Here is a 14,546-nt window from a genome sequence, read left to right as displayed (position 1 = left end):
AATCAATTCCACTAAGATTCTATTTTTAAACGAGAGGGCGTAAGTGATCTGATTTGGGAAATGCTCCCCTCGGGTAGCCTTTAATTAGGGAGAATAGAAAGAGATGGAGAAGGAGAAAGAAGGGTTAAAAAAACAGGATTTTAAAGATAAATCATAGAGAAGCTCTGTATGTAGACTGTCTACATTTTTAAAAAAAATCTATAATACACATAAGTCTGTCTCAAGTATACATATAGAGTTTAACTGTAATCCTCTTATTTGGGTTGACAGTGCTCCCTTAACTAGCCAAATTCTAACTAGAACCACCATGCCAAGCATTGTTAAAGCCCTCTTTAAAGCTGTTGGTCAGGGTTGGGCAAGAGTCTCCCTACCTGTTAACTATTCAGCTTACAGCTGTTCCCCTAGGTTAGCCCCCATGGTAAAAGATATGTCCCCTTTGCTGACAATACAATGCGCTTCAGATGCAGAGCCCAGAGGCCCTTAAACTGGAACTGACCTAAATGCCTTCTTGAGGACTGGCTTTTAGTGACTGAGCGGATTCTGTGCACGCTTCTAAAAGAGGGACTACCTCATTTTACTTGAGAATTCTATACATGCATGCAATATATTTTGATTAAGTTCACATCTAATCCCTAGTTTACAGTTCATTCCACCAAATCTCTCTCCCAATTTTGTAATTCTCTCTCTCTCTCTCTCTCTCTCTCTCTCTCTCTCTCTGTCTCTCTCTCCTCTCTATTTCTCTCCCCCTCTTGCTCTATTTCTCCCTCCTCCTCCCCATTCTCTCATTCACTGAATCCAGTTGGTGCTATTATCATCTCCATGGGTATAGGTCACTGGCTGGAGAGTGGAAAATCTAGACTATGACACCAGTGTCTCACTTAGAGATAGAATCTGTACAGTCTCTTATTCTGTGCATGTTGACCAATAGTCATGAGTCTCCTTATTAAGTTTCATTCACTCTAAAAAGCAACTGTCTAACACAGGGTTGATTGTTGCACTAATGTATGGGTACAAAGGTAATAATTTAGAGAGAAATTTGACACTCTGTCCATTTAACAGGGTTGTAGTGCCAAATTCTCCCCTAGGACCTCCCCAACTAAGTTGTTCTTGGACTAATCAACAGTATGTGTTATAACTTCTGTTAAGAAGCAGCGTTTAAATCCAATGAGAAAGTATTGATTCACTATATGTTTCTTAGCAAATGTTCAATTTTATCTCCTCGTTAGAACACTTTAGGAAGCTGTTAGGTATGAAATGGATCCAAATTTCTGTCAGCATCTGGCATGTCTTTATTTGGAAGCACTCTTTGAGAGGTGAAAATATCAGTGCTGAGGGAAGTTATATCTAAAGATTCACATGTTATGAGCTCTACGTTTTCTTCTGGTTTTCTAGAAGTGGGGATGCAACACAGTCTTAGGTCTAACAAGAATACAAATGAGGTGTCCATAGTAGGGGTTTCTTTTTGTTCATTTGTTTTTATTTTGTTTCTTGTCTAAAGGAAACATTGGCATGACTTATTCATGGTTTACAACACAAACTTCCATTCCATCCAGGTGTGAAGAAGGGGTCTGATTTATATTAACTTGGTTTCCTTTATTTTTCAATTTAATTTTGACAATTTCAAAAATGCATACAATACAACATATTGTGACCACGTTGACTTTCTGTTACCCCTTTTCATCCTCTTCTTAATTCTTTGATTCTCAAGAACTAGTTCCCTCCTACCTCCATGGTTTATTATTTTGTGTCCATCTTGTAGGTAGCCATAGCTCCTGAGCGTTCTTGGATACATGTCCTATATTCCATATACAAGAGAGCATCTCTCAACACTCCTCCCCATCCCCAACACTTACATTTCTTTCCTGTCATTGCTGACACTCTCTGACACTTCGACGGGGAGACATAGTTTTGTATCCACAATAAATAACATTAACCAATTTTTCTTCTGTATAATGACTAAGGCACTTGTACAAATCAAAAATTAGCAACAAGTTTCTGAAATGTAGCATCCAAGTAACCCACAAACTATAAAACACCCTTTTGAATAATTGGCTCTAATTTTTCATGACATCTTTGTATGACACTTTATACTGTATTGTATCAGAATGGGAAATCTCAGCCAAATCTGGCCTTCTGCTTCTTTTAGAATAGTCAGCCAGATAGCATTGATTTTTTTCTTTGTAGTCGTAAATATTGAAAAATAACAATAGTAACATTTTATAGAGTGGAAACATCGGAATCTCAAAATGCTGTGTTCACAAATAAAATCTCCCTTGTCAATTTACTTTGTTCAATGACTATTTTCACGTCAAAGCTGCAGGGCTGGGTAACTGCAGCAGAGATGCATGGGTCACAGAACCAGAAATGTTTATATTTTGGCCCTTTGTGAAATGGTTTTGCCATGCGCTAGGTTAAAAAAGAACCAGTAAGAAATGATGAAGAATAGATCAGCTAATAGTGCCGATGTTACAGCAACCCAATGAGTTGTGCTCTAGAACATTTGTTTTTCTAAATCATTTTGTTTTATAAGTTTGGCTATACTTGCCAACAATTTTCAACTTTGCTTATTCTGTTATTTCATGCAATAAAATGCAACACACAAAGAGGCCAGTGTGCATCTTCATAATAGGTAGCTCTTACAGTCAGTTTTACTTTCACACTATTTTATTTTATTCTGAAAAATCAGAATATAAATACGATGATATAGAAAGAACCTTAGTCGAAATGACAACTTGAGTGAAAGGAAGATTGTACCTTCCTGGCATGAGGAATCATGGCTTTAGTGCTGGTTTTCTAGTAACTAGCCCTCATCCGTAGAACTAACAAATACTTCTGGATTCTTAATCCCTCACATGAACATACAAACAACAGTGTCAAAATATATATCCACACACCAGTCAAGAGATAGCTATTTTACTTTCCCCAAAGAAGCTTGGTAATTAACGAATACACATGTCTCAACATGAGTCTTTTGAGAATCCTTTCATCTATTGACATGAAAGAAAGACAGGCATTTTGAAGTATGGAGGAATGTTGAGATTTCAGTATATGAAGGCACCCCTAAAAAGTTTACAGACCTGATAAAAGTTTGTTTGAGATTTCTGCCAAGTACCCTACCACTAATGCTCTATAGAATCTTAGGTATGTTTGTTCAGTAGCACTGACACAGGCTGAGAATGTTTGCAGATTCATGAAGCATGTGTTCATTTTGCAGGATAAGGTCTCCCAGCAGTAGACAGCTCTGCTTTTAATATAGAATGCAGCACTCCTCCTACGCCAAGAGCCTCCTCATGACTCTTTCAGTGCTTTATGACTGACAAAGAGTCATTAGAATCGGTTTGATGGACATAACTAAGTGAATTGGAAAAAATAAAAAAAAGCCTTTCAGCCCATTCAGAAATAATTGATGTGACGGAGACAGCTGTATGTGAGTTCCAGATAAGGAGACAATTTATGAAGAAACTACTGAAGCTAAAAGGGAAGGTGCAGATTTAGAGTTCCCAATAAAGTTGTCTGTTAGACACTGCACTATTCAATAAGGAAAAGATTGAACCTGAGCTACTTTCTAATAGATGGCATCCTTAGGGGCCCATCCTCTTGCAGATAAAATTCCCATAAAGATATTGACACTGGTTATAAAAAATGGACGCTAATGCCAAACTACCTTCACTCCTAACCCAGTGTCGTGTTTACTCTTTCCCTCTGAGGACTGTGTAAAACACAGGGCTTACTGAACTTGAATTTCCACTTTATTTTCCTCAAATTGATCTCTACTTTAACAAAGAAATATACATTTTTATTCTGTAGGTTGTAACTTCAAAGAATTTGGCAAAGAATTGAGACAAAAAGAATTTACAAGCATTGTCTTATGAAACATCGTAAATGCTTTTCAGGTATTATGGATAATTTAAAACGGATCGAGCAATTTAGAATGTATAAAGTTAAGTTATTGTGTATGTGTTTTAAAATATTCATTTGTTTCTTCAAAACTATACTTTCAATTTCACCTGGATATCTTATACTTTTTCAATGATTACGGTCTGTGGTTGTCCTTTTAAGTTCACGGAATTAATTGTTTCTGTAAATGATGACTGTGGTCATACATTGCTGCCCTCGAATTGCTCTTCCCAAGCAAGGAGGGAGTGGAGAAAGAGGCTGCCTTCTCCAGGTCCACAACAACAGAAAAACAAGGCAGGCAGAGCTGCCTTTATGTGATACTAGAACACAGTGAATGAATGAATGAATGAAAAAGACTGCAGCAGGCTGGGTACCAGCCTATAGAAACTTTTAAAGCAATGCTAATGATGTTCAGTCACATGGGAGTTGAAGAGAAGCATCATTACACTCCGTGTCTCACCTGGAGTTTGAGTGTATTTGTGGCAATATCTCTACTACTGTGGTTAGACTACCATCTTGTCCTCAAGTATAAGCATCTAGTGTGTAATGTTGGAGCCTCAAAGTAACTGACAAATGCCTTTATAAATTTACTGACCACCAACATGTTTGTGCTTAATGAAGGATGTGATCACAGTAGCTCTTGAAATATGGGGTTGTTATATGCACATTATTAGTTCTTCAGTAATTTGCGGTCTTCAACATTAATTAGGCCTAGTATTTTATGTGAACGTTAGAACTTCTACCTATAATGTTTGGGAATTACTTAGCTTCCTCTATATTTTCCTTAAGAAGAAGGAGAAGAGAAAAGACCTAAGCTAAAATGATGAGAGATAACTCTGGTTATTTAGCAGTGGCCTGAGGTATTATGCCTTTTATAGGATGTATCTCTGAGGGAGCTTAAGGCTCTTTTTATAAGCTATCTCATTAATTCTTCCAGAATTAAGAGAAAGATATTATTATCTCTATTTTACAGACCCTGGGCCTCAGGCATAAGAACCAAAGGTCAGCTAACTTGGCCAAGGTAACAAAGAAAATCTATAGGGAATTTTGAAATATTTACTTTTCTCTTTCTTTCAGTTATTTTTAATGTATAATATGCATATGTTTTCTTGTTTAAAATGTATACACCCTTTTAAAGGCATCCATGCAAGAATTTTCTTTTGCTTTTGTGTTTATTTTGAAAATAATCCTCTGTTTTGCTTAATTTAGTGCTCACTGAGCTCTTTGATTCTCTTTGCAACTTTGGTTGAACAGCTAGCTGTGCTACCATGTTACATATTCCCCTTAAAATGAACACTTTTCTATGACATTGAAGAACAATAACAAGAATCAGTAAATGCATCTCTAAACAAACCATTTTTCTTTTAATTTGTACAGTTGCTTGTTTTTATATATTTAAAAATTACTGTTAAGTGCCTTCATTATTTTCCATTTCTCCCTGTTCCCTACAATCCAGATTATCCAAAAGATAATCACAGTAACTTGTGTGTAGAGGAACTTTTTTTAAACTTCTGCCTTAGAGTTTCGAAGATGCTCAGTCTTTTCTACTCAACTCCTTTTTAAAATCATATCTCTTTGACCCCATTAGGTAATTTTGAATTGATTTTAAACTCTGTCTTACATCATAGACACTTCAGTCTAATAAATTGTAAGACCTGTTTGCATTTCCAAGCAGGTTAAATAGAATTTTCTTCTGTTGGAAGCTTCATTATACACATGCCATTGAGCTTCTTCACTGGACATAATTTTTAAAGCCCTGAAAGATATTGCATACAAAATGAATGCAAGTATAGCGACTCGATGGATATCATAATATATTAATGACTACTTCTATTCAGCTACTCAAACCCCAGATCCATTGCCATCACTGGTAGCTCTTTTTAGCTTTTCCTTAGGGTAATGTCTCTCATATCCCAAAGTATATGAGTTTGAATGCCTTCAGTTCCATGTTCCTGTGTCCCGGGAAAGAACTGCACATGCTATAACTGATTCTAAAATCAGTAGACACTGTGGGGAGTCTGTTGGTTTCTAGAGCAGATTACCCTCAACACTGATTTATTTAGTTTATGTTGTGGTGGCTACTGGCATTTCATTATTTATAAATTTTCTAAAGAATTCAACATTGGGTGTAACTCAGGAGTCCTCACTCTATTTTACTTTGTATCATTAGTAGTGAAACAGTACAGCAACACACACAATACTGTTTCTGTCAGGAAGTTGACATACTGTCTACCTTGCTGATTTAGTCTGTCTTTAAATCTGGAGGTACCACAGTTTTGTATTGTAATACTTGTTGTAAAACATAACAGTCTTCACTTGATTCAGCCTGAAGATGGATGGGATATAAATCTCCCTCTCCCTCTCCCTCTCCCTCTCCTTCTCCCTTTCTCTTTCCCTCTTCCTCTCTCTCCCCGTCTGTCTCCCCTCTTCCCTCCCCTTTTCCTCTCCCTCTTTCTCTTTCTATCCCCTTCCAACATTCTCCCCATATATCTCTCTTTCTCCCCTTCCTTCTAGCTCTTTCTGTATTGGCATAAACACTAACTTAATATTTGTGGCATACTATTAGAGTGAGTTTTAGCCTATGTATCTATACTTAAGTGAAGTTCTTATCCCCTTAACCCCTCTGGAAAATATCCAAGAAAAATTAAGTTTAAAAAAAGTTCTTATATAACTTTGTTTTCTTTACCAGCTTAAATGCATCACAGAAGTAGTTTTTATATTTAAAGTAGAAACAACATACAACATATAGTGATATATATTGATATTCCAGAATTCTAAGTTTTGGATCAGATGATTGGTGTGTGTGTGTTTTTGCTCACTATATATTTTTTTGTTTTTGTTTTTGTTTTTGTTTTGTTTTTCATTGTTTTTATTTGTTTGTTTTTGTTTTGTTTTAGTGTAGAATAGAGTTTATTCAGGGCATAGGAGGGAGTTAGGAGGGCAGTAGGGCAGAGCAGGAGAGAGAGAGTAGAGAAGGAAAGTAGTAGAGGAATAGAGGGGTAGAGGCTGGCCATGGGGAGAGAAGGGACAAAGCGGGGAAGAGCAAGAGAACAGAGGGAACAAGAACAAGAGCTCAATTTGAGTTCTAGTGTGATAAATATTTGCATTTAGAGATTGTACTAAGTTAAACAACTTTCATATAAAAAGAAACTGATGAATTGAGTGCTTTTTTAAAAGTACTTAGTATTTGAAAATTCTAATGCTCTTCTAAAATAAGTTATGGAGATCAAAATATTCACAGTCAGAATGGGGTAGAGGATCCAGAAAATGAAATGCTCGGTTCATGACAATCCTTAGCTAGCACATTGTGCAACTATCTCTTTTATCTCCGCACTTTTTCATTAGAAGTATAGAGGTTCTCCCTGCTATTGTAGCATTGCATTGGGGAAAAGAAATAACTCCCCACAGATCTTCGACTTGCTACCTTCACCCAAATATTACTTTTTTATAACAAAATGAAGCAACATTTTTTAAAATTATTTCACACTTTTCTCTATTAATAGAGTGTATGTCTTTCTGTGTTTTAAACTCTTGCTTTGGTAGTTGAAACTGATCCTAAAAGATATGAAACTCATTAAAGTAGAATTAAGAATAACCTTTAACTTTTCTTCTACTTTCTTTCTAGAATGATAAATACTATTAACCCCTTGCATGGCCTTTGTAATCTCTCCCTTAATCTTTTTTTTTTAACAATAGTTCCTTAGTCTTTAATGTTCAGGAAATATTTTCTTCACCCAGAAATCAAATGCATAAAATAGCAAGCAAACTCTTGAAATTATTATGTTCTATTTTTCCTGTAACATTTAAAGATATTTGATAAATATATTTACTTGCTAATTATAATATGACTTCAATATTATTAAAGCACTTAAAATTTGGTATATTTCTAAACATATGCATATACATTGTTTAAAAACTGTTCCCATATAATATCTTGATCATGATTATTTTCCCTTAAAATTTCACTGCTCAGTAGTGTCTGCTGAAGAGAGAAGGGTAGCTTTTACAAAACTGTAGTAATGACATTTTCAAAGGGAGAGCAAATTCCTCAGGCAATTCCAGATACTTTTTGGCTACCTGATAGTAGTAAGTGGGAGGAAATATAAACAGAAATGAAAGTGAGATAAACAAAACGGATTCCTTAGTGCAAATCTAACAATCATAAAAAAACATTAAAAATGTGAGAGTTCTTTGTAAAGGCCACATCTGTAGGATGTATTGATAGTGAGTTTGGTACCATGATGTATGTAGTGCTCACGGTGAAAATGTGACTATTTTTCCATACTGCCTGCCCAATTCCATGAAATATTATAACCCCTGTAATGGTATTAAATGTCCACCAATGTTTAGAGCTTGAACTAGGATGAAAAATATTTCACATACTCTGTATGTTTTCATTAAGCTCACAAAAAAGAATGATATAGTAGCAGAAATATCAGCAATTTGCAGGTTTTATAGTAAATCTTTTTTTATAACTAGAATAAGGGAGACATTTTTGGAAGCATATATTAGTCTTCAACAAAGCCAATTCATAAATTATGGGTAAATGCCACAATTCTTAACTTTCTCATTATTAACCTATGGTGTGCAGGTAATCCTTATAACTCTACAGTCCTATTGGACATGGTTATTATTAGTAATTTTGTACCATGAGCTTTCGAGCTATAATCATTCAGAAAAACTTCTTAAATTTATACTATGTTTTGTTAGCTGGAAATTTATATTGCATATTGGAATGAAGAATGTGGATTAAAAGTATAATAATTATGTACATTTGTGTCATTTTGAAATTCATGAGGGGTTTATGTATGAAATATTATTAAAAATTTCAGACAGCTACAAAACAGTTATATATTGTCACATAACCAATGCTAGATATCATTAATGTTTCAGTTTGCCCTCTGAATGATACAGAATTAGGTTGTTCCCGTAATAAACTAGAATTTATTTTAATTTTATTATGTTGTAATTGTATTATTTGTACTTGTTGGTTCTAGCTGGAACTTCTTTAGGTCTTGCAATAAACAAAATAAACATTGTACTTGGCTTTACTGTGTTTGAATGAACTACAAGTATGGTAACTAGACTTAGTTAAGTCTTTTAACTTATTTTCCATTCGTGCTTTAAAGAAAGTTCTACAGATCACCTTACTATGAGCCTTATAACTTTAAATAGATACTTCATAGCATGAAAGTAATAAATACTTTATTATTTCTTAATACCACATACCTATTCTCCTTTGTAGACTGCACTGTTTATAGCTGAATTTTAAAAAACATGGTATTAAAAGACTGTACGACATGGACTTGATTTGAATGTTGTTATGTCATTTGTGGTATTGAGATGACATTTTTTTAAACAATGGATCAGATTAGTATTTTAGTTCCTCCCAGAATTACTTGTCATTGTTTTTTAATAAATCCATTTGTGGAAAACATAAAGATTACTGAATAGAAAAATATATAAAACTAGTGCATTTAATTTCAATGCATTTGTGGGTAAAATATTATTCTTTTACATTTGTTTCATAAAAGAAGATTTTGTTTTCAATAAAGTTTAAACTCTAGGCTTGTCTCAGGTAATATATATATATATATATATATTTATGCAAATGTATTTCAACCTGTTTAATCATTTTGTATTGAATCAGTGTCTGTAGAATTTTAAGTATGTATTTAATGTATTTTATGAAATAAGATCATTTACCATCTTCTGTCTTAGTGACATTCAGAATCTTTTCTTTTACAGCCGTTTCGTAGAGTGACGTTTTCTGTTGTGAGTCAGCCTCAGGACCCACATCAGGGGTCACTGCAGAGTTGCTATGACAGCGGGCTGGAGGAGTCAGAAACACCAAGCAGTAAGAGTTCATCAGGGCCAAGACTGGGTGCCCTTCCACTCCCAGAGGACAACTATGAGAGGACCACGCCGGATGGCAGTGTTGGTGAGGCAGAGCATATGGAAAATGGTAGGGGCAAACACAGCATCCACACACATAATCACGCTAGTGAGCCCAAATAATTAGGCCTGTGAAAAAGTTAGTCTAAAATAAAAACAGAATAGATTACACCAAAACTGTTTTAAAATACTAAACACTCGGTAAAATACAGAACTTTACAAATAAAGAAACATAATTCTATAGAGAAAATTCATAAAATTACACCATCATTTAAAATAGTGCATCAGAAATAAGTGCACCTAGATATAAAGGGGAGCAGTTTCTACTAAGAAAATGCTAACTCAGTGGACAATTGCAAAATCACAGCCACCAAGGGAGGTCTTGTTTGAGTGTTTTCTTCTATTCATTTTTGTTATGCAACTATTTCTTCAATTAACACAAACCAACCTAAGTGAAAGTAAATACCATGAACACACTTTGCTTAAGTTGTTCCAGCGTTGAATGTTCAGTAACGCATTTCCAACCCTTCGCTTTGAATGCCAGGTGAAACGGATCAGGAACTAGCAATAGTGTCTTGCTCTCACTAACACGCATTAAATGCCATTACAACTCCTCGCTCAGTAAAGTATATGCTTTACCCCGATTTTTGCAAGAGAAACGGAAAAACAAACTATAATTTTCCTTTTTCTTACCTCATTGTAAATCTATTCTCATAATTGTCACAATTGGCCTTCTCTGCCTTTTGTATATCATAAAATTATGTTGCAAATAGTACACGTAAATGCTTCACATTTGCTCATGCACCCAAAGACAACTGTGTTATTTATTTTCTAGATTTTGAGTACTCCATAAACACTTGAGCAATGTGTTTATTTCAAAGAGTAGAGTGGCAAATCTTTTCCTAACTTTATTATTATTTCTAACATGAAAGAGATACAGTTATATATCAAGAAAAGCATGAGAATTTCATATGGATTTATATCATTCACCACCTCAATCCCCTTATGAAAAAGAACCTTTTTCTTGTTTTATACCAGTTTCTTCAATGGTGGTATGTATAGTAATTATATTAAAGGCAGTATATTAATTCAAAGAAAACACCCTTTTGATTTAGTACCTGTGAATATTAAAGTCCAGTAATACATAAATCAAAAAGTGACCCCAAGTGAAGTATTCTTCATTAAATCACACTGAGTAATTACCTTTCTAAGTATTGATCTTTATTAAGTATGACGGCAGGGCCTGTTGATTGATGTACCTCTTGATCAATTCTCTAGACTTTAAATGGCATTTTGCCTCATGGCTATAAGGCTTGCTTATCTGTGTGTATGGTGGTGTGTGGTAATGTGGCAGGGACTTTGACATGATCTTTAAAAAAACATTTTGTCAATAATTTTATTAAATGAGTGTAAAATTTTGCTGTGAATTAAAATGCAGCTGAGTATATATTTAAGGCAAGTGGCAAGTGTATTTAAAGTTCTTTGGGAAAAATGAATGTATATATATTCATGTGAATATATATATGAATAATCCTTAGTGAGACAGGGGTCATTGCATTTGACGCTTCTATTTTATATGAAGTTATCTTTCGATAATAGTATAATTTTACTTGTTTTTAAAAGTATTTTCTTTTCTCTAAATAAAGAGGATGTTGTATCAACAATTTTTTATGTCAGTGGTTTTATAATCCTGGCATTTTAGTTTATTATTATTATTATTATTATTATTATTATTTTACTTTAAAGATGGTGTGCATTTTAGATATAATCAGGAAATGCTGCCTAATTAAAGTATAATTGCATTTGGAAAGCTCACAGAGGGCAATTTTCAGGAAACATGAATGTCATGGAGAAAACAGAGGAATATATAAATAGAGTAGAACGTTCACTGAAAAATATTTGCTAAATAAATTCCAGTCCTTTTCCATAACCACATAGTAAATTCTATAAACAGAAAAGGCATAGTATCACCACCAATTTTTCTACATATGACTGACACTTGAAAACAGGATATATATAAATGCTTTGTCATCTGTTGCCTGTGATCTATTTTGTCCCTGATTTATGAATAATTACAGATGAGATAGGATACACTCTGAACAATCTAGTCACAACAGTTGACATTTGAGTAACAGTTCTGTTTGGATCTAAGTCTGATAAATTCTCATGTACTTATGAAGTATAACCGTATTGCTTGAGTTCTGGTAATTTTATCTTCAGTACTCATGGGCCATTCTTGTATAAATAGAATTGGAACTGAAACTGGTCAAGTATTCATTTGCCATATTTAATTGGAATTCAGGTAATCTGCAGTTTTTTTGGTTGGTTAGCTTTTAATCAGAATTTATTTCGATTTTCATTTGGATTCTCTATAAAAATATCATTTTACATGCTGTCCTAGTTCCTAATTATTATCTTTTCAAATATTTTCTTTCAGTTTAACCTGTATGAAAATGTGCACACATCACTAAGAGTCTCGGATTAAGTCTCATTGGAAAGTTTAGAAGATAATTTGCAGCACAGTAGCATATAATGTTCCTATGTCATATCACAAAAGAAACAAATTAGAGTTTCTAGTAAGATGGCAAAGACACCTTCCCAAGAAGTCACTGAAACTGAAAACTGAAACAAAATGCATTAAAATATATTTATAGTTTACTAAAAATTTTATTGTTCTTTTGTAATTTATTATAAAAATAATTTCATTAATAAGGTACATGGGTTGTTTTTCTGTTTAGTTAGCTTTACATAGTCCGACTTCAGGGAAAAATAATACATTGTAAAAGTGCACATAATTTACTGTGACCTGATTAGCATAGAGAGTCAGTATTTTGAAGTTCTGGTGAATCTCTAAAAAGTTGAACAGCACTTATGCCGCTTAAGATATTTTAGGAAAAGTATATACTTATCCATGCCAATGATCACTAATACATTACTTTTGTTTTAATTACCATCCACATTATGACTTAATGTTGATGGTTTTATAGGTTAAACATGAGGTAACTGGTTATTTGATGATATATTAAATTTTAATGGAATAATATTTTAAAATATAGAGTTCATATTAAAAAATTATAATAAAATGTTGGATGATAAAATATTTAAAGCCTGTATGTAGGAATTGATAATTCAAGTAAAGAAGAAATATAAAGCACAAAAGCATCATTACTTCAATGACAAATATAGACTATATCTATCTTTCTCTTTCTTGATAGGAAACTAAACTTCAGAATTTCTCTTGGAATGGTATTTTACTTTCACTAGGGCTATTGTATTTATCTTGGTTCCCACCTTGAAGCTCTGGTCTATTTATTCTTTTAAAAGTCCCACTCTGAGTCAACTTTGCAAAGCCTGTTTGCCTTTTCTACACATGCCTTTAATATATCTGGCATATCACAAGCTCAGATACAGAAAACACTCTACTTAGTTTCTGATCAAACATTGTCATCAGAGGTGAGCAGTCCACATAACTCTTCTGAGTTTGTGACTGATTATCTTCATGGCAGTGAAATAAGCTATCTTCCAAATATCCCTGCAGTCCAACAACCTATGATTCTGCCTTTACATCTGATCATGTGATCCTTCTTTCATCTTTTAGTCTACATTGTTTCATATATAAAATATCTATATGTACATATGTATACACTCATTATATATGAATATATATATAGATAGAGAGAGAGAGAGGGGGGCAAAAAAGAAGGGAGAGAGAGAAAGAGGGAGGAAGAGAAAAGACATCTCCTTGTGAGATGTATAGTAAACTTTATGTGTATTAATGTGGCCAAGACACTAGTAATTCTAAGGCCTGCCTACCAACCCACATAACATCTATGCATCCTAATAGTAGATAATGCATTTATCACATTAATCATAAGAGGGCTGAGTCAGAGCTAGGATCTCTGATCAGATGGGTGGATATGTTACCATTAAGCAGGCCAGTGTGGGAGACGGTTTCGGGACCTCCTTCAAACCACACTGCAAGAGATGTATTTCACCCTGGCCTCAGTGCCCTTCTCATGTGTTAGGTGTTACTCCACAGTAAAGGATGTGTTGCTGCTTCTTGCTTGACATGTAACTGGGTCAGACTAAGAATGGACAAAGGAAGAGAATGGTACGTGTATTTTTCCTAGGTAAACTTTTATAATGGACCACTAGACTGGTTTTAAAATTAAACAAGTTGAAATATTTGATTCTTCTAAGTCCTTGATAAACCTCATGAATTTACTTTCCAGATATTTAAAAAATATTTAACTTTTTTGCAGTTAAATTTTGAATCCCATTTCTAAATTTTAACATAAAGTTTGGCTCCATTATTTTATTTGTATCTTATGTCTTGTCTGTCTCTTTATTACACATGCTTTTAGTAGAATTTAGAATTCTTTAATACTGGAAGTCAAAATATGATACAGTGCATTGTGAACCAACTTTCTCTTTGGCATTACGTTTCCATATTACATTCAGAAGAATTTAAGCAGTCATTAGGAGAATGCTTTCCAATGGCCAATCACTTAGAGAGCAAAGACCAAGTAGGGTTTTTGTGGAATCAAGCATCCTCTTCTCCAATACCCATCTCTAATGACAGTCCTAATGCATTCTTTTGTAGTTGATGTCAGCCTATGATGTTTTCATTTACACCCAGCTATGTTGCAAAACCTTCTCATGTGTCCCAAGATCTTTATATAGGGTGTGAATAGCTCAACCTTAAAACTCAAAATAAATACCTCTCGTTATTTTCTATAGGAACAGACTGTCGT

The 14,546-nt window shown here is 34.1% G+C and overlaps 1 protein-coding gene across 14 annotated transcripts in view; it reads left to right on the top strand.

Moving 5' to 3' along the window:
• The window catches only part of Pcdh7 (protocadherin 7), a 430,160-nt gene that overhangs the window by 200,832 nt on the left and 214,782 nt on the right, over positions 1-14,546 (top strand). For 5 of the 14 annotated variants that reach the window (NM_001401429.1, XM_063273350.1, XM_063273345.1 and 2 more), the window contains one exon: positions 9,646-9,862. The exons of 1 other annotated variant lie outside the window; for it this stretch is intronic. In NM_001401429.1, coding sequence (NP_001388358.1) covers positions 9,646-9,862 — 217 coding nt within the window. Of the gene's footprint in view, positions 1-4,870; positions 4,919-9,645; positions 9,863-12,229 lie in introns of all 14 variants that reach the window. 8 more of the 14 variants (NM_001004087.2, XM_063273346.1, XM_063273351.1 and 5 more) reach the window with 5 other exon arrangements.

Source organism: Rattus norvegicus, chromosome 14 (assembly GCF_036323735.1).
Source record: "Rattus norvegicus strain BN/NHsdMcwi chromosome 14, GRCr8, whole genome shotgun sequence".
NCBI classification, from domain to species: Eukaryota; Metazoa; Chordata; class Mammalia; order Rodentia; family Muridae; genus Rattus; species Rattus norvegicus.
This window is presented reverse-complemented; position numbering and strand designations above follow the sequence as displayed.